The 26674-nt window shown below is 32.5% G+C and overlaps 3 protein-coding genes across 6 annotated transcripts; 2 read left to right on the forward strand and 1 right to left on the reverse strand.

The window, feature by feature from the left end:
• Nucleotides 1–603: 603 nt before the first annotated feature.
• LOC109795106 (transmembrane protein 161AB protein) lies at nucleotides 604–4449 on the forward strand. 4 transcript variants are annotated; one of them, XM_020354526.3, is made up of 3 exons: nucleotides 604–2082; nucleotides 2174–2214; nucleotides 4126–4449. In XM_020354526.3, the coding sequence occupies exons 1-2, from the start codon at nucleotides 716–718 to the stop codon at nucleotides 2202–2204; spliced, it is 1398 nt and encodes a 465-aa protein (XP_020210115.2). In that variant the 5' UTR covers nucleotides 604–715; the 3' UTR covers nucleotides 2205–2214; nucleotides 4126–4449. The 4 variants fall into 4 exon arrangements, with proteins under 4 accessions (XP_020210115.2, XP_029126460.2, XP_082916218.1 ...); XM_029270627.2 differs by lacking the exon at nucleotides 4126–4449 and adding an exon at nucleotides 3366–4117; XM_083060092.1 differs by lacking the exon at nucleotides 4126–4449 and adding an exon at nucleotides 2706–3321.
• A 5721-nt stretch (nucleotides 4450–10170) lies between these two features.
• LOC109794597 (heat stress transcription factor B-2a) lies at nucleotides 10171–11622 on the forward strand. The gene is made up of 2 exons (XM_020354047.3): nucleotides 10171–10618; nucleotides 10698–11622. Exons 1-2 carry the CDS (start codon nucleotides 10379–10381, stop codon nucleotides 11211–11213), a joined length of 756 nt encoding a protein of 251 aa, XP_020209636.2. The 5' UTR covers nucleotides 10171–10378; the 3' UTR covers nucleotides 11214–11622.
• Nucleotides 11623–15802: 4180 nt separating this feature from the next.
• Nucleotides 15803–19880, reverse strand: EMS1 (Leucine-rich repeat transmembrane protein kinase). Its single transcript, XM_020368955.3, has one exon. The coding sequence runs from the start codon at nucleotides 19760–19762 to the stop codon at nucleotides 15959–15961; it is 3804 nt and encodes a 1267-aa protein (XP_020224544.1). The 5' UTR covers nucleotides 19763–19880; the 3' UTR covers nucleotides 15803–15958.
• Nucleotides 19881–26674: the final 6794 nt, after the last annotated feature.

The following is a 26674-nucleotide window of genomic DNA, read 5'->3' on the forward strand; positions in this document are numbered from 1 at the left end:
GTTTTTCACTCTAACTTTTTTCTAAAATTTCGTGATAAATTAGTTTATGAAACTCAATTTAAAAAAAAAAACCTTATATTTTTTCTTTTTCTTATAATCAAACTAGATCGTTATCTAGAAAAACACCTTAAATATCTAAAATTCATGAGAATTCTTCAAACTTGCATAATTTCTCAATAATAACACTTAAAACCACTACATCATATAATTATTAAAAAAAATGTAAAGTATTATAGCTGTCGTGATTCATATTACAATTTGTTGAAACTTTCCTTCGCTGTATTTTTTTCTTTTTCTCTTTACTAAAGCTTGATGGTACAAATTTGTTAGATGTTTGAAGGTTCTTTCTTTACATCCCATTTTTTTATATTCAATTTTGAAATACACTTACACAATAGTTAATCTTATTAGATGATGATGTTGGATTTGAAAATGATATTATTTGAGGAATAAACATGCAAATCAGAAGATTTTACTCGTTTTTTTAGGTATTTAAATGCTGTAATTTTAAGAATTTGTGTTATGTGTATGATTTGATGGAATAGGATCTTATTAAATAGTACTATTAAACTTTTCGACCTTATTATTTTAATATGAAATAGAAATATTGAGTTGTAATATCGTTCATAGTTGATTCTAAAATCCAGCGAGCAACAGCATTTTACATTAACAAGAGTGAGTTAGAGAAGAGGGAGAAGAAGAAAGAGCAACGACGATGCTGGAGTTGGTGTTGTTGTACAAGAACCCATTGCTACAGATATCACTAACCCTAATTATTGGTTTCACCTTCGCCCTCTTCAAAGTCCCTCTCCTCTTCCTCTACGGTCTCCAGACCTACATCCACCCTGATTCCCAGCCGCAATCCAACGGCGCCAGAGCCGCCATCCGCCGCCCCGGCGTCGACGGATACCAACCCTTGTCGGCCAAAACCGCTGCCGAACTCAAAAAGAGGAACAAGTCGAAGGACAAGTCCGATTTCGACGAAAACAATGCTCAGATCTTCAGAATCCGACTCAACCAGGATCACCTCCAGTCTCGTCTCTTCATCGATCAGTACTGCGTCGCTTTCACTCTCTCCTTCGCTGCCCTTCTCTCCCTTTTGCTCCACAACTTTCTCCAACCGCAGAACAATCGTGGCTTCTTCGCCAACGGCGTTTTCCTTCCGTTTGCTTTGTCAATTTTGAGTCTTTACATGTGGGGGACGCTGCTGGCTAGGGTCACGTTCGAGAGATCCGCGTCCAGGAGGTTTGATAAGAATTTGAGTGTTGTTTTGGGGCTTTTGGGGCTTTTCTTAGGACTTTTGTTTGTTCCTGAGGGTGTTTCGTTGGTTTTGGAGTTTCGTTTTGGGGTTCCCTTTGATGGGTTTTGGAGGGTTTTCGTTGCTGCATTGATGGGTTGCCTTGCGGGGTTTTTGTTTATTCCTGCTTCTAGAAGTGCTCGTTGTTTTTGGATTGGGACTGATCAGATTCGTTGCAATTTGTCCATGATGACTTGTGGGTGGTTTACCCGTGCGATTCTTTATGCAAATCAGGCGTTTGTTATATTTGTGGCTTTGTTGTGGATTACCCCGTTAGCTGAGGTTTTTGTAAATAAGAGAGATGGTGTGGCAAAGAGTGCATTTGGCAATGCAGAGAAATTGCTGGGGAATGTGGGGTTCTTGGCTTCTGATTTTGATAGGTTTAGGCAGTGGTGCTTGTTGGGGTCTAGTTTGTTGCAGATTGTGGCTTTAAGGCCTAACCTTCAGATGTATCTGAATGAAGCTCTCTTGTCTTGGTACCAAAGGCTTCATGCTAGCAAGGTTCCTGACTTGGATTATAGTAGGGCAAAGATGTTTCTGCATAATCATTACTTGTGCCTTGTGGTTTTGCAATTCCTTGCACCTCCTGTGCTTGTGCTTCTCTTCCTTGCCTTGTCTCAGGTTGATGGTGTTTCCTTTGGAAATAGGAGTTTTCCCTTGTTGAGTGGTTTACTGCCCAGCTTTGCTTTATTCAAGGAAGTTGCTTTGTTTTTGGCTTGGTGGGTAACATTTCTCTGGGCGCTGTTCTCTTCAGCTATCCTTTTGCTGCATCGCCATTGTGTTTTGTATGTTTCGTGAGCCTTTGCTTTCCCGAGTGCGGTTTTATTGGGTCTTTCAGTGAGCCTTTTATTGTAACTTGAATACTTTCATTTTCAGAGGAGTGTTGCTCTGTTGGACTTGTAACTGAAGTTTTGCAGGTTAGTTGACACTTAATCATTCTTTAGGAGACCTCAGATTTTCAAATATAACTGTGTTGTATGTTGCTGTTGAAGTTATTGGCAATAAGAAAATCATACACAAAAAACTGACCATAGAAAGGCCAAAATTATAGGAAATTAGACATTCCCTTCAAACTATCGTTCAGACTTATATACGTTGTAGCTTGTAAATTAGAGGTATATTTACAGCCGAAACATCTTTACATATCTTTCTATGTAATGGGAAAGTCTATCATTAGATAAGCCATCTGAGTACTTTTCCTTTAAGTGAACTTTGTGATGTTTGTTCATTTATCCTTTTGACCTTTTGTTGTCTGACTCTTTTTGTGGCTTTGCTGCACAGTTCCTTCACTTGCTTGAAACATTTATAAACTCGGTCTTTTAGTTGTTTTTTCCTGCTTAATGATAGCATTAGTATATCATTATTATATTTGCACCTTTTGATGCTTTCTTTCCCTCCATGATAACAGTGTATTAACGTGAAACAAGTACAAGCATTGTTTGCTAAAACAATTTCAAACTCCCTTTAGTATTTCAAGATCTATATTTACTGTTAGTTGTGCTTTTAATACGGTGTAATTGTGGTGCATTAAGTATAATTATGAGCATGTAAAGTAAAGTGTATCTGTGTATGTGACATAACATTTAGTTTTTGAATCGTGTTAATTAAATAAAGAAATAAATCACAGTTATGACTTGGGTGTAAATTTATTGGCCCATCATTCTCTGCCATGAGATTGTCGGGTTGTAAATGGAAACTAGAAATGTAAACATTTTGAGGTCTTTGCAATCTGCTGTCTCTTCATAAATGTTTTGTACTTTGACCAGAAATTCATCTTTGCTGGACATTGCCTTATCTTTTTCTCTTTCCCAATAAGAGCTTCGCTGTGTCTCTGTTTAGATAATCTTTTCATAAACACTTACAAAAAAGAGAGAGAAAAAAATTGAGTCTTTCGCGCAAGTTAATATCAACTTATCATTTCAACTTTTGGAGGTTAGAAAGGGAGACTTTTACAAAAGTTAAAGTTGTAAATTGATTTTAACTTACGGTAGAAACTCAGTTCATTTTACTTTTTATTGTCTTCTATAAATTTATTCGAACAGGACCTACTAATAACTTACTACGTCAGGAAACTAAAGCGTGAAGCTTGCTGTGAATGAAAGTGAAATGATGAGTGACAATCGGAATTCTGGTAATAAAATATTAAAACTCCTGTTGTAAATTGTCTTAGTGTTTCAAGAAATAAAAGGATACTAAATGACTTTGTTGCTGCATACTAATTAGTTCATCATCTGCTCCTGCTCTTGGTTTTACATACTTTTATGGGAGTGTACATGTAATATGTACAAATGATTCTCTGCTATTGGCTTGTGTATAGAATACCGATGAAATGTTAAAATTAACAAGGTATTTAAATTTATGGTTGAGAGGCTGTCTTCACTTGTTATTGTATTGGAATTGGAGTGTATACAAAATGGGGTGCGAGATGGAACATATTGGGTGAGAACATGAGAAATAAGAATAACTACTTAACTAGTCTTTACGATTCATCTATTGTTGATTGGTAAAAAATTTAGCTGATCTTATTTCTTATTTTCTCACTTGATACACAACCATTAGTCCATGATTTTGTTTTCCTGTAGCCGTTTTAGCTTCATTATGCCTAAGCCAATTTCTATGTTCAAGAGTAGGAAGCACCTTTATGTTGAGACTGGAACTTTTGCTATGGCAATGAGTTTTAATAATTACTTTGCCAGCTTCACCGATGAAAGAGTGGGATTTGTTAGACAAAATTCCTTATTCAGTAATACGTTTCTATTTGACTGGAGGTGTCTGTCTCAACTTTTTTTAAATTGGCATTCACATTTCTATCATTCTTTCAAATCTAGATCAGGAGAGCTCGCTGTATTCATGGAATTTGATACCTGCAGTATGAACTCTGAACATCAAAGGTTATTATGAAACTCAGATTCTTATTGATTTTCTGTAGGCATCTATTGTGAATAAAATAATCATTTTTGGCCAGTGATCATGTTTTTAGTGAACACAAGGTTTAAAAACTGTGTTTGGATGAGCATTTGCATATTTAATCTTGGATAATCCAAGAGTCCAAGACTAAGCTTAAAAGCTGTGTTTGTATATTAGTGTAGTGATTTGTGATCAAAACTTTTGTACCAGAAGAAAGTATTTATTGAAATGTAGTATGAAATTATTGATGAAAAAAAATTGTTTGATTTTATTTTTACTTCCAATGAAATATGTTTTTAAGAGAAAAGTTGATTTTAATGGGAAACAATCAAGCCTGATTTCTGTACACAAGATCACGTAATTGGTATCTTAAGCTGAACGTGTTTTTTAATGGGAAAAAATGTTCTTATTTTCTGTTGAGTATGTATAAGAGAATTGGAAATTCAATATACAAATAGAAAATAACAAGAATAAAGAATTTTTCTGTTCCTGTATAAAAAATGTTAGAGTGAACAGTTAATATTATATAATATTTTTGTATTATAAATTAGAATATATAAGTTAGAGAAAATTTATTTTTCTCAACTTCATTAACCATTCCCAATGTTTTTTTCTTTCTTTCGAATGAGTATTATACACAAAACCTTGGTAACCTCTTATTGATGACGAAAACAATAATATAAAATGAATTAAATTTTTCTCGTTAGTTAAAGTCAATTGTACTTTTAATTGAAATTATTTCATTTAACTTTCGCAAAAAGTTGAGGTGTATTCATCTACCACTACTTTCAAATCCATCCCACACGTTTAACAACTATGTTCGGCCTTAAATATAAAATATACTAATGTAAAATATTTATTTTCCTTTATAAAAAAAATGGGTTTTTTTTAATAAATTATCTAATTCCATGGATAATGTAACATTCCTCGTAATATAATATAATATTCAACGCTGATACGACAACTATCTTGGAGTGTAATATTCAAAATGACTTTTCTAAAGTAATTATCTATTCCGCTGGAATAAAAGAAAACATCTATACTTGTAAGTATGACATTTTCTAAAAGAAAAATTGGGAAATATTGAAACTTGAAAGAATAGATAGTTCATGCACCTATAGGAAAAAAAAGTTTTTTTAACACTAATTCAATTTAAAACTTTTTTATATGATAAATTTATTATTTGTTATAATGTTTACTTTAAATATCATGAAAAAAAGTTTATTGATTGAATGTTCACTTATGTTTTAACTATTATTTTTTTTCTATCCAGATGATACAAACTTGAGACCTTACTTGAAGGAATTGAGTCAAGTTTCACTCATCAAACAACTTGTTAGTATAACCTTAGTTATCCTTTACTAACTTAGTATCTCAAATTAAATAATTATCAATTTAAATATTCAAAGTTGTAAAAAACCAAATAATACATATGTAAAAAATTAAATATGTTTTTAGTTTTTAAACTTTTGTGAATTTTTACTTTTAATTTGCAAACAAAATTTATTTGATTTTAGTCTCTAATATTTTTCTCCACCAACCATTGCCTTAACATTGGGAACAAAACATGTTAACGAAATAAAAAATTCAAGGACTAAAAGTAAAACTCAACAAAAATTTAGGCACTTAGACTAGTAAAAAAATGTTCAAGACTAAAAGTGAAAATCAACAAATGTTCAAAGATTAAAAACATATTTAATTCATTTGCTAACCTAGCCTTTTAACCTAATAGTTCTATGATATAAGAGGGTTGATCTGGTGTTCTTATGTTCAATTATTGTTTGTGTTAAAATAATATTTGGTCAATAGAAACTAAGTTTCACGAGCATAGATAAGTCATAAATTATCAATTTTAGAATATTGCGTAAACTATGTTTATGAACAAAAAAAATTCATATGCATAAATTATATTTAACTATAAAAATTGTTTCTTATAACATGTCATTTTCTTTGTGTCACCATGCACTACCTATGAGGTGGTTCGCCTTAGTCTCAACCTTCCAACAAACTCATTATTTGTTACCTTTTAGACTCAATACCAAATAAACCAAAACACATAAAAAGGAAGGGGTTGAACTGTGTGTTGGTGTTTTTTGAGAAATTTTTTGCAAATAGGTTTTCTTAATGTTTTAACATAGAAAGAGAAAGATTGTTCAAGATATAAAATATAAAGGATAAAGAAAGAGAAAAAACACAAACATTTATTTTATAAGTTAGAGCTATATTAAGTCCCTTCAATGTGAAAGATTTTCACTAATTACAACAACTTATACCAAATGTTCTTTAAATTTTTTTAGACATTAGAACAAATAATCTTAATATATTCAAGATTACCAAAAAAAAATCTAAGTATCCTTTACCACTAAGTCTCTTTTGACTTTCATAAAAATTCATATATGAAGAATAACTCACAAAGTAAAAGTAAAAAAGTTAAATAGAAATACACGACTTCTTAAAAAATGTTATAAAGTATGTTTGAAAATACATTTTAAATGGAATTATCATAATTTTTGCAAAAAAAAATAGTCAAAAAAACTAATTTGTATGTTGACTTGTTCATATCTCCATCTTCTTTGTCAAGTGAAATTCTCCTTTAATAGATGAATGAAGATAACTATCAAAGAAGATTTTCTTCTAGTATAAGAGTACATTAAATACAAGAGTATAATTACTTCCAAATTACAAAGTTTGACAATAATATTTAATCACCAAAAGTCATATTTTACGAACACAAATTATTGTTTGCTTATCAACTTAAAAATATTATATATATTATTTTTATGAATAACAAAAATAGACAAAAATTTATCTTCCTCATACGTGAAGAAAGAAGAGTAGGCACAAGTGTGTTACACTTAGACAAATATTTTGACCAATACATTAAAAGTCACATAAAAATGGATATATTATTATAATTTTTTTATATTTAAATTATCCAAATTGTATAGAAAAAGATTCATGGGGAATTTATAAATTTTCACAAGCTGCGTTCAATTTTTTTTTTTTTAAATCTATTGAATAATTTTTTGCAGATTTTAACATTTTATTAATTCAAATTAACTAAATAATGAGAAAATAAATATTTTTATTTTTTCAATTGAACTTCTCAATCCAATTATGGGTATTGCGATTGGAATTTGCTTCATTTGAATTTGAAGAAAAAAATAGTTAAAAACTTACTTTGACTATTGGGACATTTTGAAGATTAAAACAAAATAAATTGACATTTGACAGTGCCTTTTGATGTAGTTACTTTAGTTTTGAGTTTTGACTTTTTGAGTGGTGTAACGTAAGATGGGAGCGGCTGTCTTTAAGAACAAATAAATGCTCCCAAATCAAATTGACCGTCTTATTTTTTTAATATTAATATAAAATATCTATTAACAAAAGTAATAATAAATTTCTGACTAAAATAATATTTTAGTTCCTTATAATAATTGTTTATTTTAATTTAGTTTTATTTTTATTTTTTGTCTCAATTTGGTTCTTAATAAATTAATTGGTTGCAATGTCGGACTTCCGTCCAAATTATTTAGACGAAATTAACTGTTAGTCACGTGGAAGCTACGTAGATGTCACGTGGAAGCTACATCCATGTCACGTGGACGTCAAATTTTGTTATGCATCTGGAACCAGAATGACCTGTTCTGAAACTGGAACTGCCCATTCCAGTTGCAATCATGGTGTGTAAATTTTGCATCTGGAACGACCCTTCCAGATGCATTATTTAACACCAACGCGTGCAGCAGAACGGGTCGTTCTGAGACCAGAGCAGCCCGTTCTGACATCCAAGACGGGCCGTTCCAGAACGCCAACCAATATAGTGCACCAGTGTAGTTCAAAAATCGAAAGCAAACCATTTACACATACACAATTTTTTTTATCTAAAAAATAATATATTTTAAAAAATAAAAATTATATTCTAATATATATATATATATATATATATATATATATATATATATTTAAATTATCGTATGTATAAAATATAAATTTCGAGGAGTTATTCATTTATCTGATATTTGTCAAACTTTTGTACTTTCTATTTATTGTTTATGTTGATAAAAAAAATTAAAATTATAAAAAGGCTTAAATATGTTTTTAGTCCCTCAAATTTAAGATAAATATTTTTGGTCCCTCAAATTTAAAACTGTTATTTTTAGTCCTGTAATTTTCAAAAATCTTGTTTTAGTCCCTTAGGTTACCAATAACATATTTGAAAGTGTTAAATTATTATTAAGTAAGTTTTTAAAATTGTTATGTAACCAAATATTTTAAAAAATGTCTAGACAGATAAATATATAATATTTATAACATGTATTTTTAACAAAAATTAGGTTTAAATCTGTTAAATTATAGTCTGATCTACTTTATTTTCATCCTTAATCATAATTGTAGATATAAAAACTTGTAAAAAATAACTATAATATATATTTATACTTAAAAAAATTATATATATAATTTTTAATATTACAAATATATGAATAAGTATTGTCATCACGATCTAAAATTTATGGATATAATCATTAATTGTATGTATGACATTATAGAACCAGAACGACCCGTTCTGAAACTGGAACGGTCATTCTGGTTTCACTCGTGGTGTGTTAATTTTGCATCCGAAACGGCCCATTCTGGATGCAAAATTAATGCACGAAGAGTGATACCAGAACGGGCCGTTCCAGTTTCAGAACGGGCCATTCTGGTTCCAGATACATGACAAAAATTTGACGTCCACGTGACATCTACGTATCTTCCGCGCACGTGACCAACAGTTAACTCCGTCTAAATAATTTGGACGGAAGTCCGACATTGAAACTAATTAATTTATTAGGGACTAAATTGAGACAAAATAAAAATAAGACTAAATTAAAACAAACAATTATTATAAAGGACTAAAATAGATTTTTAGCCTAAATTTCTATTGAGATCACGAGAACACACAAGTGCACATTTCCTTCTCTACATAGTCAATAATATCAAATGTTAAAATTTGAATTTAGATAAACTTAATTAAAAAATATAATCCACTACCAATTCTTTCGATAAATGTTGGTTTGACCGTGCCATTCTCTTCTACTTTTGTTTTTGGTGTGTAAACCCAATACTTGATTCATGCTTTATTATTTTTTAAAATTTTTTTAATTCTTATAATTTTACTTATTTTACTCTCATATATATATATATATATATATAAATAATAGTTTCACACATATTAAAGAAGGTAGTTAAATGTATTTAATTTTTATAATTTTATATAAAATATACTATATATTTACTAAAACATCCATAATCTCATTTATTGTATATAGTATTCTTATTTATTATTTTATGGATATTTTTGAATTAAGAGTAGAAAAAAAAAAGTTGATTCAATTTGTTTATATTTGAGTTATATATATATATATATATATATATATATATATATATATATATATATAAGGAATACTTTTTATTCCCAATGATTTAAAATAATTTTTTAATTTTTATATTTAATTTTTTAATATTTTTTAGTACTTATAATTTAAGATAAGTCTTTTTATATCTATACTTGCATATTTTTTAATCATTTTAGTTATTATTGTTATTTTTTTTTTTGTAACATTTGTTATGTGTTAATATAGTAGATGTCTTCAATTTTATGAAGGTAAAAAAATATACAACGGAAATCACAAATAAAAGTATAAAAAAGACATAAAATTTTGAGAAATTTAATTTAAAATGATCAACAAAATAAATTCGACATGAAAAATAAAGTTAAATTAATATTTTATCATGCATATATAAAAGAAATAACGTTATAAAAAAAATAATGACATAAATTTAAAAAAATTAAAAATAATAAATACAAACGACTATCTTAACTTATAAGAATTAAAAAAAAGGTAAAAAAAAATGAATTTACAATAATAAATTGAAATGAGAAAAGAAAAAGAAAAAGAAAAACTTGTGTGAGGAATAATTTTTCATGCTTTTGGAATATACATGCATACAAATTGTAATGATTTTGATATAATTTTAGAAAGAAATGTAGGATTAACGTAAGTTAGCACTAAAGGCAGTGGAAGGGGAAGGAAGTTTGGGGAGAAAAAAGAGGTAACGTATAGTAGAGCTGTTGTTTTCTTTGAAATGATTTTCCATTCCACGTGAACCTTCTAGAACTATCACCATACCATGCCTCCGCCGCTCCAACGCAACAACGCCCATTCCACCACTCTCCGATCCCTTCCCACGCCCTTTCTCGCCAAGACCTACCACCTCGTCGACGATCACACCACCGACCACGTCATTTCATGGAACCACACCGGATCATCCTTCATCGTCTGGAACACTGCCGTTTTCGCCACCGATTTCCTTCCTAAATATTTCAAGCACAACAACTTCTCCAGCTTCGTTCGCCAACTCAACACTTATGTAATCTACTTTTCTCTATCAATTTCTTTTCATTTTTCTTTTTTCTTTTTTTCTTCTTCTAATTTTCCTTCATTTCTAGGGTTTCAGAAAAGTAGTGCCTCATCGTTGGGAATTCTCCAACGACTCTTTCCGTAGAGGCCACAAACGTCTTCTCTGCGAAATTCAGCGACGGAAGATCCTCTCGCCGTCGCCGCCGCTTCCTGCGATTCCGATCGTTTCACCGTCGAACTCGTCGCCGGCGGCGCTGTTGGACGAAAACGAGAGACTCAGAAAGGAGAATGTTCTGTTGACGAAGGAATTGGAGGAGATGAAATCACTCTGCAACAATATATTTAATCTGATGTGGAATTACGCAAACGGTCAGGCGGACGGCGGTGCGGCGGCGGCGAAGACGCTTGGTTTGATGCCGGCGAAGCAGTGCTCCGGCGAGGAGGAGATGAATCCGAAGCTGTTTGGAGTGGCGATTGGGACGAAGCGAGGGAGAGAGGAGTATGATAGGGTTCTGAGTGTTGATGATGGGTCGTTCCATGTGGAGGTGAAATCTGAACCGTTAGATTTGGCGAGACATGGCGAAAATAGAAAAAGTGGTGGTTGAATGAGTGTCATGCATCAAATGAAAGAGTGTGCAATTGACACGCGGCGTTGTTAGAGAATCAGAGTCCGTGAGCACGGAGACGCACGTGTTGAATGGAATGTGTGCCATTACTATGAGCGTCGATAAGCCTTTGGGACTTTTTTCTGCACAAGTTTCGCTTCTATCTTTTCCAACTTAGGGGCATAACTTCAAGTGTTACGTGTAGATTCGCCTTCCAACAAAATAATTAATTAATTCTATATCATATTTTCTTTTCTTCCCAGCTAAATAATTTTATTTTATTTTACACAGAATGGTTGCTGTGAGGTATTTATATTATTAATTTACCATATAAGTTATTAATTTTAAAATGCGTTGGATCATATGAAATTGATTATCAATTATGAAGATCCGAGTGCCGTTTGGGACATCTTTCGCATAAGTTTCTCAGAAGAAAACGTAACTCTGTTGTTCACTTCCTTTCATGATTCTCTTTTATCTTTTTTCAAGTTAGAAACATGTTTTAGACTATTTTTAATATGCTTGGCAAGAAAAAAATTAATTAATTCTATATCATATTTTGTTTTAAGTATTTTTAATGTTATTTTTTAAAATTATAAATAGCCATATGAATTTTTTTTATTTTTAATTAAAAATAAGTTATTTTAGGTTTATTATGTGTGACTTATGTATTCTGTTTGTTCCTTACTGCTTTTAGATTATTTTTTTCAAAATTTATTTGCCTCTCTACAGTTTTTTGAGTTTATTTACTTTTTGCATGCAGAAAATAATAATAATAAAGCTTAAACATAAAATTTTATACAAATTATTCAAATATCTCATTAGTAAGTTGATTTTAATAATATTTTTTTAGTTTAATTTATATGCATTATGAAATTTATTAATATAAAGCTTGTGTAATGTATAAGATAATTGTTTATTTTATATGACTACAATTTATAATAAAATAAATATTTTAAATACATAAATTATTTTATAATTAAATTTTATAATAAATAAATACTTTTAATGCATAAATTATATTTTAGATTAATAATAAACAATTTATATTGTAATATAAAGTTGATTTAAACTATTATTTTAAAAAAAATATTGAAATTTAATTTTAAAAAAATGAAAGAGGTGAAATGTTGAAAAGCAAATTCTAGAAGTGTTATCGTTAAAGAAAATTTACTAAATAAGTCATTAAAAAATTAACTAAAAAAAATCTCGTTCAAGTATAACTACAAAAAATATTTTCATTTAAAATATTCATCATAAAGGAGTTTTCAATCCTAAAGAGATTTAGAGTCTAATTTAATTGAGTGCTTGAATTATTGTAAACCTCCTTAATATATTCTCTTATATAGAAGAGAAAAAAAAAACAGAGAGAACAAAATAAACAAGCTTTAAGAAAAAGAAAACTCGTTGTATGCATGTTTTCTTCCTATCAATGCATGCAATATAAATGAAAATAAAAATTTAGAACAAAAAAGGATTAGATAAAATTACAATTATTTGTGTCGTCAGCCCATGTATGCAGGTGGATATGGCAAAAATATTTATACTACAAAAACAAAGGTTTCATAACTCGTAGTAAAGGATATCTTTGTATCGTAAATAAATAAAATAAATAAATAAATGATCTCTCTTTTATTTAATTGGCATAACTACTTATCACAATATATATTATAAATACACGCAAACTACTGGTGTTAATCTAATAGTGGAGATTAAAATAATATAGATGTAATATTGAGTTCGATTTTTGATGTTATTATAATTTTGATGAATAAAAAATATTATTTATACATGAATGGAGAAAAAAAATCCCTAACATTAATGTAAATATGTAATGAATTGTTTTTAAAACAAACTACTTAATCAGCAGAAACTAAACTTACCTAGAGTGTGTTTGTGTCACTCTCTTCCTACATTTCAAGAAATTATAACTTGTAAAAATAATTTTTATTGGACGACTTGATAAGAAAGAACTATATCTCCTTATTAAAAAAATATATATTTATTAAAGACTCAAATTTACGTGAGTTATCACGTATTTAATTTACTACCTTACAATTTAATTATTAAATGATTCATATAATGCTTCATAATTATATTATAGATAAACTAAAATAAGTTATTTTACAATACTCAAAAGTATACAATTTAGTGAACAATTTTTTTAGTGGAGAGAGATTTCGTAGTGTCCAATTTTTATTTTCTAAAATTTATAATTTCATGAATACAAAATAAATTTTTTAATTCATTTTAAAGTTTTTTTTATTTATAAGAATTACAATGGTGATAATAAAGTTCAAATCAATGACCATGTGTATATTATCTATATATAAGAAATTTTTAATTAGCTTAGTGAAAGATGATGGTGGTGATGGAAGATGAATTTTGAAATTTAATTTTAGGCATAAGTATTTTATGGACTTACAAACTTCATTTCTTATCATAATCCCAAGATAACCAAGTGATAAGAGATTGAATCATATCTTTTGTGAATACAAAAAATTTAAGTTAAAAATATAATATTCACTTATTCAGTATCTGTCAAACTCATCATAGATGACGGAAAGGAACCCTTATAATTATATATATATATACACATATATATATATATATATATATATATATATATAAATTTAATCATCTATACACTGTCAGTGTAAAGTTTTTTTATACTGGCAATCAATCATATCTTTTAATAGTGTCATATTACTTGCTTATTTAATGAACTAAAAATAAAATAAAATAATTTAAAAGATATGATTAGTTGCTAATATAAAAAAACTTTACACTGATAATGTATAGATGATTATATATATATATATATATATATATATATATATATATATATATATATATATAATATTCATGAGGTCTCACTTGATATGCACTCTTATCTTTTAAAAAAAAATTCACATCCTTGATTCCATTGGACCATAGAAATTGCACCGTTCTTAGCCCATTCCATGTTTTGGAGGTTCGTAGCCCATAACCATTATCTTACTTTAAGTTGTTCTTCAGTTTCTCTGAACTGGGTCCGGAGTGAGTATAGGAGGTTGAAGTCCAATAGTTGAGCCCATTCATCGACTAAAGCACATTCCTTGACTTATCTTAAGGTCCAAGGCATTATGCCATTCTTTTCTTCCTTCTTCTTGGTCACAATCAATTCCCTATCGGGATATGCGACTGAAACATTAGTCTCCTTATCGATGCAGGTCATACATAAAAGGAAATAAGTTGTTCCACTTCGCCAATAGCCCATTAGGCCACCTGAAACCGCATTTTTTTTTTCATACAAGATTATGAATAAAAAGTTAATCATTCATATATTATCAGTGTAAAGTTTTTTATATTGTCAACCAATCATATTTTTTAAATTATTTTATTTTATTTTCATTTCATTAAATAAGCAACTGATATAGTACTATTAAAAGATATGACTGGTTGTCAATGTAAAAAAACTTTATAATGACAATATATAGGTGATTAACTCATGAATAAAACAAGGTATTTTAACAAATAGTGTTTGAAATCTCATATCAACTTTCATTAAAATAAATTATATATAAGTGAGAGACAACTTTTACTTCATAAATTAGTTTTAGAGTTGAATTAAGATTAAATTTACATTTTTAAGAAACTTTAATGCCTATTTTTATGTTGTTAGCTAGTATGTTAAATTTTGTACTTAATAAGAAATAAAAACTAATGATTGCTGGCTGATTTTTTTTGGACTATAGCACGTTAAAAAACTTAGTTGTTGTAATTTTTTTATATCTAAATATTAATGTTTACAATTAATTAACATTATATTTTTTTTCCATAACCAACCTCCTCAAATTTCTTTCTCTTTTATTTGTTTTCATCCAATGGATCATATCAATTCAATCTAAATCCTTGATTAAACTTGATGCAACCTTATCAATTTCCCACTAATCCAAATTTTCAAAATCCTTCACTTTCACCAAACCTACAAAATAAAGACACTTTTTAATTACCTATGCTCCCCTTTCATATTAATTTTTCTTGTTTCAATCACCGCAGTATATATAACAATATCATTAAAAACAATACAAAAAAACTTCTATTCTAGTATATTTTAATTCAATCTTAATTTTATTTTAGACAATACAGATTTTCTCATATATTGTTATTCTTTAATAAACTCTCTAGCATATAATATCATTTTCATTGTGCGAATTAGGGATATAAAAAAAAATATGGGAGGAATAAAAACAAACAAATCGGTTATGAATAATAATTTTATAAGATAAAACAAACACAAGCCTTGGTCTTTAGTCCAAGTCGGTTATGAATCTAATCAATCCACCCATAATCCTCTGGTACAATTATTGCTTTTAACCTTGATTTATTTGTGTGGGTTTGGATTTGCTGAAAAATTATTTTTTAACCTTAACTTTTTAAATATCAGTTCGTTAGTCGGTAACCTACTAGCATTTTTCTTCTAAGTAATCAATCCTCCCGTATGAATGGAATCTACTGCTGTCATCTTCAAAAATATGTTTGGCATTGTGAAAAAATATAACTTGCATACACGATATTAATCAACATCTTGTCAAGACATGAAATCATTTGAAAAATAAGAACTTTTATATATATTGATAAAGCATAGTCTACATACAAATGCAATTAGATTGCTGATGTACTAAACTCCTGTTAGAAAAGATTGCAGTTAATTGTTACTACTGGAAATATCATATCAGCTCCTAATGACTTAAGCTATGAAACTACTCTCCCCTGATCCCCTTCAAGAATTTGTGCACTTGAAGCATGTTAGGCCTGCTTGCAGGATTATCAGATATGCACACACAAGCAATTTGCAGCATTTGAAGCATCATCTGCTTTGAGTCAGCATCAAGAACTGTTGGATCAAGAACATCAGCAGCCTGCCCCTTCTTGATCTTCTGACTAACCCATCCAACTAAGTTACCACCTTCGATCTCCTTAAAATCTGGTCCTGTTGGCTCTTTACCAGTCACAAGTTCAAGTAAAATGACACCGAAACTGTAGACATCTCCTCTTGTTGTGGATCTCCCACTCTGCCCATACTCTGGTGGAATGTAACCAAACGTTCCAGCAATATCAGTGGTGATATGAGTCTCACAAGCACTGATCAGTCTTGCCAGTCCAAAGTCTGCAACCTTTGGCTCAAAGTCTTCATTCAGTAAGATGTTGCTGGCTTTAACATCCCTATGAATGATGTGGGGTATGAAACCATGATGAAGGAAAGCCAATCCTCGAGCTGCGCCAGTTGCAATTTTGTAACGTTTGTTCCAGTCAAGGATTTCAAGGGCCCCAGTCTTATTCCTCAACCAAAGATCTAAGCTCCCATTTACCATGTATTCATAAACAAGGAGTTTCTCCTCACCTATTGAGCAATATCCAAGCAGTGCCACGAGATTTTGATGCTTCACCTTGCCTAAGGTTTCCATTTCAGCCATGAACTCGCGGTGACCCTGCGTTTTAGCCTCGCTAAGCTTCTTCACAGCCACTGTTTTTCCATTAGGTAAAGTGGCCTTGTACACAGTTCCAAAACCTCCATCTCCAATTATGTTTGCCTTGCTGAAGTTGTCAGTAGCTTCAAGGATGTTCACCAAAGTTAATTTCAGGAGAGGCTGCTCAAACATTGCAACATTGATACTCAGAGGTTCCTTTGATCTGCTGCTGCTTAAGAAATAAAGATTGTGATCCACATAACTGTTCAGTTTGCGCTCCTCAAACTCCTCAGGATCACTTTGCCTCTTGGTAATCCATCTATGTAGAACAAAAGCAATGCTTAGAGTTAGTAATGTGAGTGCAACGGCAATTCCAGCTAGCCTCCATGCATTATCCAATGCTGATCTGCCAATGCCACTAGCCTGACAATTTATACCCAACATCTGGCCACAAAGGTTTTTGTTCCCCACAAGTCTAACTCTGGATAGGTTCTGGCAAATACCATTTTTTGGTATGGGCCCTTCCAACCTGTTTTGAGAAAAATCTAGGTATTTCAGATTAACTAGGCTGCATAACTTGTCTGGAATCCTTCCAGATAGCTGATTACCTGAAACATCAAAATACTCCAGTTGCATTAGATCCCCGAGGTCTAAAGGAATCTCTCCTGTCAACATATTTCGATGAAGATCCAAATTTGTCAAGTAAGAAAGATTTCCCAAAGATGGCGGCAAGTTCCCATTGAAGAAATTAACACTTAAATTCACTGTCTCAATCCTCCATGTCATGGGGTTTGAGAAGAGGTCCCCCACTTGGCCAGAAAGCTTATTATTCTGCACGTAAAGCCCAACAAGGCTTTGCACTCCTGAAAGAGAGGATGGAAGCTCGCCACTGAGCTCATTACAGCTCAAGTCCAAGTGAGTCAACCCCTTCATGTTCCCAAAACTAACCGGAATTGGTCCAGAAAGCTTATTTCCTGTCAAATTCAGCTTCACCAAACTACTCAACTTGCCGAAGCTTTCAGGGATGGCACCTGATAGCTGATTCTGTCCCAGATACAAACCCTGGAGTTTGAGGGCACCTCCAAGCTCTGGTGGAATGGAACCCGACAACAAGTTGCCAGATAAATCCAAAGTTGTAAGATTCGTCAAGCGTGAGAGTGATTTGGGAATGCTCCCAGAAAGCATGTTGTTGCTGACTAAGAGATCCACAACCACTACACAGTTCCCAAGTTCATCAGGTATGGGGCCAGACAATCTATTATATGAAAGATCAAACACACCAAGGTGCTGAACAAAGCTCAAGTCAGGGATGCTAAGTTGTCGAAAATACGACGATTTCTTGGCAGGAACAGCCCCAGACAGATTATTGTGAGAAAGAACTAGGCACTGCAGCTGGCTCAGTTCCACCAGTTTCTCAGGAATAGACCCATTCAGCTGATTGTTTCCAAGGTCCAGCGTAGTAAGGGAAGTGCAATCACCAAGCTCAGTTGGAATATTCCCTTCAAGCATATTCCCATTCAAATTAAGAACTGAAAGGCTTAAGAGACTTCCAATTTCCTTAGGAATAGCACCTGTCAGGCGATTATTGCTAAGAACAAGTCTCTCCAGCATAACCGCATTCCCAATCTCCATAGGAAGAGAACCCTCCAAACGGTTATTAGCAGCAGAGAATTCCATCAGAGTTGAAGAATTCCACAGACCAGAAGGTATTTTCCCACTAAAATTGTTAGAATCAAGGTCCAGCACCATCAAGGGAAGCTCAGAAAGGTACTCAGGTATAGAACCAACAATTTGATTATTCATCAAAACCAACTGAGTAAGGTTCTTACACTTAACAAAAACATTGTCGATAGTACCAGAGAGGAAGTTGTCATCAAGATCAACCTCCAAAAGTGAGGCAGCATTACAAAGCTCCCAAGGAATGGGACCTGTCAGCAAATTGCTGCTCAAACTGAGGTGCTCCATCACAGAACAGTTCCCAAGCTCAGGAGGAATCACCCCAGATAAACGGTTAGCAGAAAGCAAGAGAGAATCAACATTGGCCCACTTTCCTAGCCAAGAAGGCAAAGGCCCGTGAAGCTGATTCTTCTCAGCAGAAAAGGTTAACATAGGAAGCTCAGAAAGTTCCTCAGGCAGTGACCCAGAAAGTGAATTGAAAGAAAGCATGACAGACCTCAGATTCTTACAATTCCCAAGCTCAGCTGGCACTGACCCATTAAGCTGGGAAAACACAAGGTCCAAAATTTCCAAACTCTCCAACTCCCCGATGAACCTCGGAATCGAACACCTCAAGGGGTTGTAAGAAAGGTCAAGCTTGGTCAACGATTTCAGCTTCGCCATTTCCTCAGGCAAAGGACCCTCGATGGAACAGGAAGGGGAGTACAAAATTTCAAGTTTTGAAAGCAACCCAATTTCCCTCGGCAATGTCCCAGACAGCTTGTTAATCCCCACGTAAAGGGCACTGAGGTTCCGCCAATTCCCGATTTCCGGCGGCAGCGCGCCGGAAAACGAGTTGTTCGAGATATCAATGGAAATCAAAGACTTTGCTCCGACGAACAGACTCACCGGAAGAGCACCGGATAAAAGATTGTTGCTCAGGTCGAGAAACTCAAGCCGGGTCAAGTTCCCGACGCTCTCCGGCACTTCTCCGGCGAGCGAGTTCCCGGAGAGGTCGAGAGTTTGGAGGCTCGTGAGGTGACCAACCACCGGCGGGATTTTTCCGGCGAGCGAGTTGGAGCCGAGTCGGAGAGTGTGGAGCTGAAGCAACCCCCCGAGCTCGGCGGGGATCTCGCCGGAGAGGTGGTTGTCGCGGAGGTTGAGGAGAGAGAGCGAGGAAAGAGAGAAGAGTGAGGGAGAGAGTGTTCCTCTGAGGTTGCGAGAGGGAAGAGAGAGCGAGGTGACTCGGCCGAGTTGGCAGGTGACGCCGAGCCAGTGGCAGTGCGGGGTGGCGGGGTGCCAGACGGTGAGGACGTGAGGGTTTTGGAGAGCCTGTTTGAATGAAAGGAGGGAAAGGTTGTCGGAGGTTTGGTCTGCAATGGCAGAGAGTGTGTGGAGGACGAGGAAGTACGAGAGTACGAGGTTAACAGGTAGAGCCATTGAAGAAGACAGAGAGATAGGGAGCAAGATGAGGTTTGTATTGGTTTAGCATGCAAATGGCGTTGCAGATAATGACTAATGAGTAGAAGAAGGTGAAGCACGAAAGCCACGCATTGTTTTCGTTTTTAAATGAGAGAGAAATAACAGTGCCAAATGCCAATGCCAAAAGAGGTTATTTGTCAGAGTGCGCCACGCATAGCACGTGACTTCCACCTTCCCTAACGCCTAATATTACTTTCCCTCTTTTCTTTTTTACTTTTTACTTTTTACTTTTTACAACGCACATACACTTCATTTTCTCACTTCAATCCTTCTTTTATTTCTACTTTTTCTCTTTTTTCCACTTCAATCTACCCAAAATTAGATACCCCAACTTTATTAATCAATTATTAATTATTCATTCTTCAAGTATACTGAAACATTGAATCAATTTTAACCAAATAACTTTTACCATTCTTGGACTGCATATAACAAAATGATAGAAGAGAAAAATAAAAAAAGTTAATTTAATAAGTGGTGTTGCGAAAAGGAATACACGGATAAAGTTTAAAATGTATTTATAAAATGAAGATAATAAAGACGGTAGATAAAAATTAAGAAGCAGTAGAGATACAGTATTACAATGTATGATTGACAGTTGTTACCTATCCGCAACATTAAAATCTAAAAGATAAATTCAGATTATCCTTTTCGTAATTTTTTAATGCATTTTTTAAATGATGAATGACATTTTATGAATTCTTTTAGTGCATTTTTTTAAATATTAAATAAGACTTTACGAAGAAAAACTAAGTTAATCATGATTATTTTGTGTGATAAATTAATTTTTATAATAATTATTTCAAAGTATTGATTATATTTTTAATTAGTTGGTTATATAAATCAACTTCTATATATTAAACATTATTTTTTTTTAGACAAATGTATTTTTTTAAAAATTTCTTATAAGTCAAATTTTAGGAATATTTTTAACTTTTTGATATTTTTTATTAATTATAATTATTTATAAATTAAATTTTAATATTTTAAAATAAATTATTAATAAATAAAAAAAATATTGCACTATGATATAAATTATTTATCATAAATCTAAAATATAATGTATATATTTTAAACATTTATTTTATACAAATTTTAAGTATAATGTATATATTAAAATATAATATTTATTTGTATATATAATTTATTATAAATTTAGTTGTATAATAATCATTTAACATATGCATTGTATCAATTAAAATACTAAATTTTTATATTTAATATATTTGTTAGTTCCTTAACTTAAAAAAATAATTAAGTCTCTAAATTATAAAAATTGTAATTGCGTCTTTAATTTTTTTCAAATTTTCGTAATTAGATATATGAGATCAGTGATATATTTTCAAACACTTAACATGTGTTCCGTGACCCATAGGCAAAAATTGATAAATATTAGGGATCTAGTTAAAAAAAAAAAACTGAAGACATAATTCATATAAAAATTTTGTTTGTTAAAGTGTTTTTTTATATTTTTAAATGAAGAGAAAACTATTTTCTAAAATATTTACATGTGGGAAAAAAATTATAGCCGCTTTTAAAAATTAAAACTATCAAATTTGGTATGGCTCAATGGTTTGGTGGGTTTAGTCACCGCTAGGATAAGCTAAATTGAACTTTTTCTTTGAGAATTGAAAATAACAAGTTGCTTAGAAGGTTACTAAAACTAATTGTTTGGATTTATTTTTTGTAAACATACGTAGGTTTGTGCAAAGGAAAAAAAAATAGCTAGACATGTCAAGTTAGACAAAAAAAAAAAAAAATTGTGGTCTATATGAAAATCAGCTTCACTCATTAACTTATTTCACTCATATTTCATATTTAGCATAGTGGAAATGATTTGATAAGAAGAGAGATACATTTAAAAAAAATATTTGTATTTAGTAAAAAATATTTAAGAAAAATTATGAGAAATTAGAAGTGAGTCTCACATTATTTTATATCTTCTTCATTGAAAAGATTCTTATAAATTTTTAAAAATGTGTAAAATTACATAAATTAAAAATATTATTTCTAATTATAAATACTAAAATAAAAGTAAAATAATAATCATAAATACTAAATTCACTTTATTTCTTGCTTAATTTTAGTTTGTTAAATAACTACAAATTTCATTTTTTTTCACTTAATATTTTTGCTTAATTTTTATCAAATAAAATTTTATTTATTCTCTGTTATTATCTTCTATTCCTTTCCCTTTCTCCGGAACAAAATCTTTGACACGAATAGCACTGATGAGTTTTGTTTTTATGTTAAACAGTTGCAATATGAAACTGAATCTACATAATTGTTTTTAATATCCTTTTATATTATTTTTAAGAATTAATGATTGGTGGAGGAAAATCCTTAAACAGTTAGTAACACTGTATCTTTCCTTTGTGAGATTATAATTTAGTAACCTATAGTCTATAGCTAACCTATTGGGTCAGCTCCTTCAGAAAACACGGGCTTTGTCAATCCCCTTTTCATGGAATTAGGGAATTTGTCTCTTCTCTCTTCCTTTTCTTATGCTATTACCTTTGTTTTCATAATAAACAAATCGATTGAGTTTTTCATTGGATTGGACAGGCTTGTAGGATTTGCACATTGCACGGCTATACTTACATTCGTTATAGAAAGTCCAAAAAGATTCCAACTTTTCTTTAAATTATATTTATATTATTATAGGACACCTTTCTTAGTTTCTTTTATCTTCTTTGCTTTGCCATCAAATTCATATGCATTCTTTTTGTTCGTTTCCACCTCTGCATCATGCCATGTCACTCTCTTTTTATCACTTTCCCATAAACCACTCTAACTTCCATTATAATATTCATCAATCTTTTTGTGTCTTTCAGTATTTTAAATTTTATTGTCATTGCTATATATAAATTAAGATCATTCTCGATAATTTAATTAAAACCAATATATAAGAAATATGTAAATATAACAGTATCAAGCAATTAGTATGCATGTTCTATGTTCCTACTATTTTTAGATTTAACTTATATTTAAAAAGATTAAAAAAAAGTATATTTTTAAAAATCTCTAAAAGTTATAAAAAGATGTCTGCATAGTTAATTTTAAATGTTTTAAACAAATAAATTGAAAAGGAAAAATATGATATTTTGAACTAAAAATATTATGTATAACTAATTATAATAATTGGATTAAAATTTTTTAAAAGTTTAAATGACAGAGATATATATTGCATTTTAAGGAAAAAGAGAGTAAAAATAAATCATTGTCGTATTTTATTATTATTATTATATAAACAAGTATAAAATAGATATTTTGTGTCTTTATGTCTTTTTTAAAATTAAAAAAAATTATTTGAACCAAATTCAATTCCTTCAATAACTATTTATAATTCTTTTCACTTCCTCTGAAAGAAAAGTAAAAAATAAAAATAATAGAAGAAATTACAAAATAATAGATAATTTATATAATAGAAGTAAGTGATTTGAGAATGATTATAAAAATAAAAATATTATTAAAAAATTATGCATAAAAAAGACTTTATTGTCTTTATATATTATAGATTAATTAATTTAACATAAAAAATAAAAATAAAAATAAAAATAAAGACATAGTTAGCAGTACTTTTGTAGGATGTCTAGTTTTAATTAATATGTCATACTAGTAAAAGGGAAAAGGGTAAAAGTTAGAAACGAATTAATTCATGACCATGTGTCGACCATCTTTGGATAAAAAAAATACTGCTTATTTACCAGTTTACTATTTTTTGCTCTACACTTTTTTTTCCTCATCCACTTTAAGGTAACTAATTTTAATTAACACATGATAAAAGTGGTAGGTAGAAATTAGAAATTAATGAATCTATGAAGATTGTGTAAATTATTTATGGAAAAGAAATTATATATGTACAAGTTTCTAGTTCTGGCTTTTGGCATTTACATAGCAGGTGTACTCTCCCCCCTCTTTTCGTTGTAATAATAGAACTGAATAATTTAACCAAAAATATGACATGATAACTTGTTGTCTATCTTTTGCAAGTACTTTCCTTGTTTCCATAGGCTTCTCATTTTCCTCATATTGTTTTCTTACACAACACTAAATCATTTATTTATACCTTAATATTACAATAGAATACGCGCACACATCAATTTTATGTGTAACGACCTGGCTGGCCACTACACTTTCAACCACCGCACACCGGAAACACTAGACAGAATAGAATGAGTATATAATTATAAGGTCTAGAATATAAATATATACAGAGTTCCAATCCAACTAGAGTTAGAGTGTACAAAAGAAATTACAATCAAATGCTACTATCCCAAGTAGCTACACAGCAAAAAAAATCATAAAAGCAATCAGCTCTACTGGTCCGCCGGAGACTCATCATCAGACGCCCACCTATCCCTGCTCTGCTCTCATACATAGTATGATCATTGCAGTCCAACATCATGGAGACAACAAAAGGGTAAGCTAGAGTAATTAAAATTCAACATACAAATATATATATATATATATATATATATATATATATATATCAATATAAATAAACAACAGATACAGTTATCAGCACACTTGTACAGCTTATACCACTCAACAATATCAGCACCGCAATGCGGCAATATCAGCACTGCTTAGCAGCAACAACAGCACCACTCGAGTGACTATAACGGCACCGCAAAGCGGCAACAACAGCACCGCCTTAGCAGTTAGAATCAGCACCACATGTGTGGCTAACAACAGCACCGACTTAGCGGCTATAATATCACACAACTCAGTACAGCCCAACATAGCATAGCACAACACAGCACAACACAACACAGCATAACACAACACAACAATTCAACACAATTATTATTTTCTACAATTCAGCCCAATAGTCTATAATTCCGCTATACTATAAAATTTCACTTATTAATCCATTGATTCCAGCTCAACAATACACCTCTAATACAACTAACATATTTATCTCAGCTTTATCCCCTAGTCATCACAACATATTCATCAAATACAAGTTGGTTCAGCATATAACATCATTGATTAACAATCTCGGCATAATTCAACAGCCAACATCATATAGGTCATCATCTCCTTGCGCGCCCGGCGTACTCGAGGTCGCGCCCAGCGCGGCTTAACCCGAGAGCACCAGGGCCAGCGCGCCCAGCGCAGGAGTACTCGCGCCCGGTGAGACTCAACCCGAGAGCACCAAGGCTCTCCCGCGCCTGGCACAATTCCAAATTGCGCCCAGCGCCTGCCTGGCAGAGACTCAAGGAGTCTCGTGCGCCCAGCGGAGCCTAACCCGCGCCCAGCGTACGGAAGGCAGAGACCTACCAAGGTCTCGCGCCGGCGCAATTCGTATTGCGCCCGGCGCAATTCGTATTGCGCCCGGCGCAATTCGTATTGCGCTCGGCATGCTCTTGGCAGAGACTCCCAAGGAGCCTCCGCGCCCAGCGAGTCCAAACGTGCGCCTAGCGCGACACCAATTATCCCAAAACATGTTACTCTTGATATCGCGCCCAGCGCAGCTCGAGTCACGTCTGGCGCGGGCCAACCAGAGACTCCCATTTGCAAGCTCGCCCAGCGCACACAGCCTTGCGCCCGGCGAGCTTGCCTAAACAGAGTCTCCTGGTGGTCGTGCGCCTGGCGCGAAGAACAGCGCCCAGCGCGAACTCATCAGAAACTTCCCCAAGTTCGAAAAATTTCCAAAAACCTGCAAAACTTAACAAAAAAACTACATGCAAACGGTTCAAAGTGTCACAATTTCATCACACATCATGAAAAACATCTCCTTTTCAGCATGCATTCACAGATTATGAAGATCCCCCAAATTTTCACCCTACCCCGAAAACCCCAAAGGTGAGTGTTCCTCACCACTGCTCATCAATTTCATGAAATCGGTTATGCCATGTGATTATGCATTCTTTCACAAACCAAACAGCCATAAGTCTAACTTCCCTTACCTCGGTAAAGAATCCGAGCTTCCGGGAATAAAACAACGAGAAGAAGATGAAGAAGAGTTTGAACACCCACTGAAGGAGAAGAGTGAACCCCGAACACCAACTATGCACTCCACTTACTCAACTCTACCACCTTGAATCAGCCAAAAAGAAAGGTCCCAAATCAAATGAGTGAGCAAAGAGAACCAAGAGTTAGGGAGTTAGGGAAGGGAGAACAAATCCGTACGGGTCTCACCAAAAAGCTTGAGCAACGAAGGAGGAGAAGAAGAGAGAAGGTTTCGAACACTCAGCTAGCACCTCCCAACTCTAGCTCAGCACCTAAAGGTACCAAAGGTCAGAGAAAGGAAAACAAGGCAAAGAGAGGAAGAGTGAATGGGGGAGAAGAAAAGAGTGAAGGGAAAAGTTGAGAGGGAAGAGGGGTCTCACTAGGCATGGCAACGGGGTGGGGCGGGGGCGGGTTTTATGTTCCCCGCCCCCGCCCTTGCAAATTTAAACCGCCCCCGCCCCCGCCCCCGATACCTGCCGGGGATAAAATTTGAGTCCCCATCCCCGCCCCCGGCGGGGTTCGGGTTTCCCCGCCCTGCCCCCACTCCCGCTCCTATTTTTTTTTTCTTTTAAATAAATATGAACAATTTAAAAAAAATAAAAGAAAAGTAAAATAATATAAATTTTTACATATAAATATTTATAATTTTGGTTTATATATATATAAAATTAATTTTTTAATTATATTATTAAGCGGGGCGGGGGCGGGGGGCGGGTATGGGGGCGGGGGCGGGGTGGGTATTAGCATCCCCGCCCCCGCCCCCGCCCCCGATTTTATCAATCGGGGAAAACCTGAACCCGATAAACACGGGTTTTCCCCATCCAAATCGGGACGGGTTCGGGCGGGTACCCACGGGGGCGGGTTAGATTGCCATGCCTAGGTCTCACTGATTTATGATATGACTGTGCTCTAGAA

This window comes from Cajanus cajan, chromosome 7 (genome assembly GCF_000230855.2).
Source record: "Cajanus cajan strain Asha chromosome 7, NIPB_CcT2T_4, whole genome shotgun sequence".
Taxonomy (NCBI): Eukaryota; Viridiplantae; Streptophyta; class Magnoliopsida; order Fabales; family Fabaceae; genus Cajanus; species Cajanus cajan.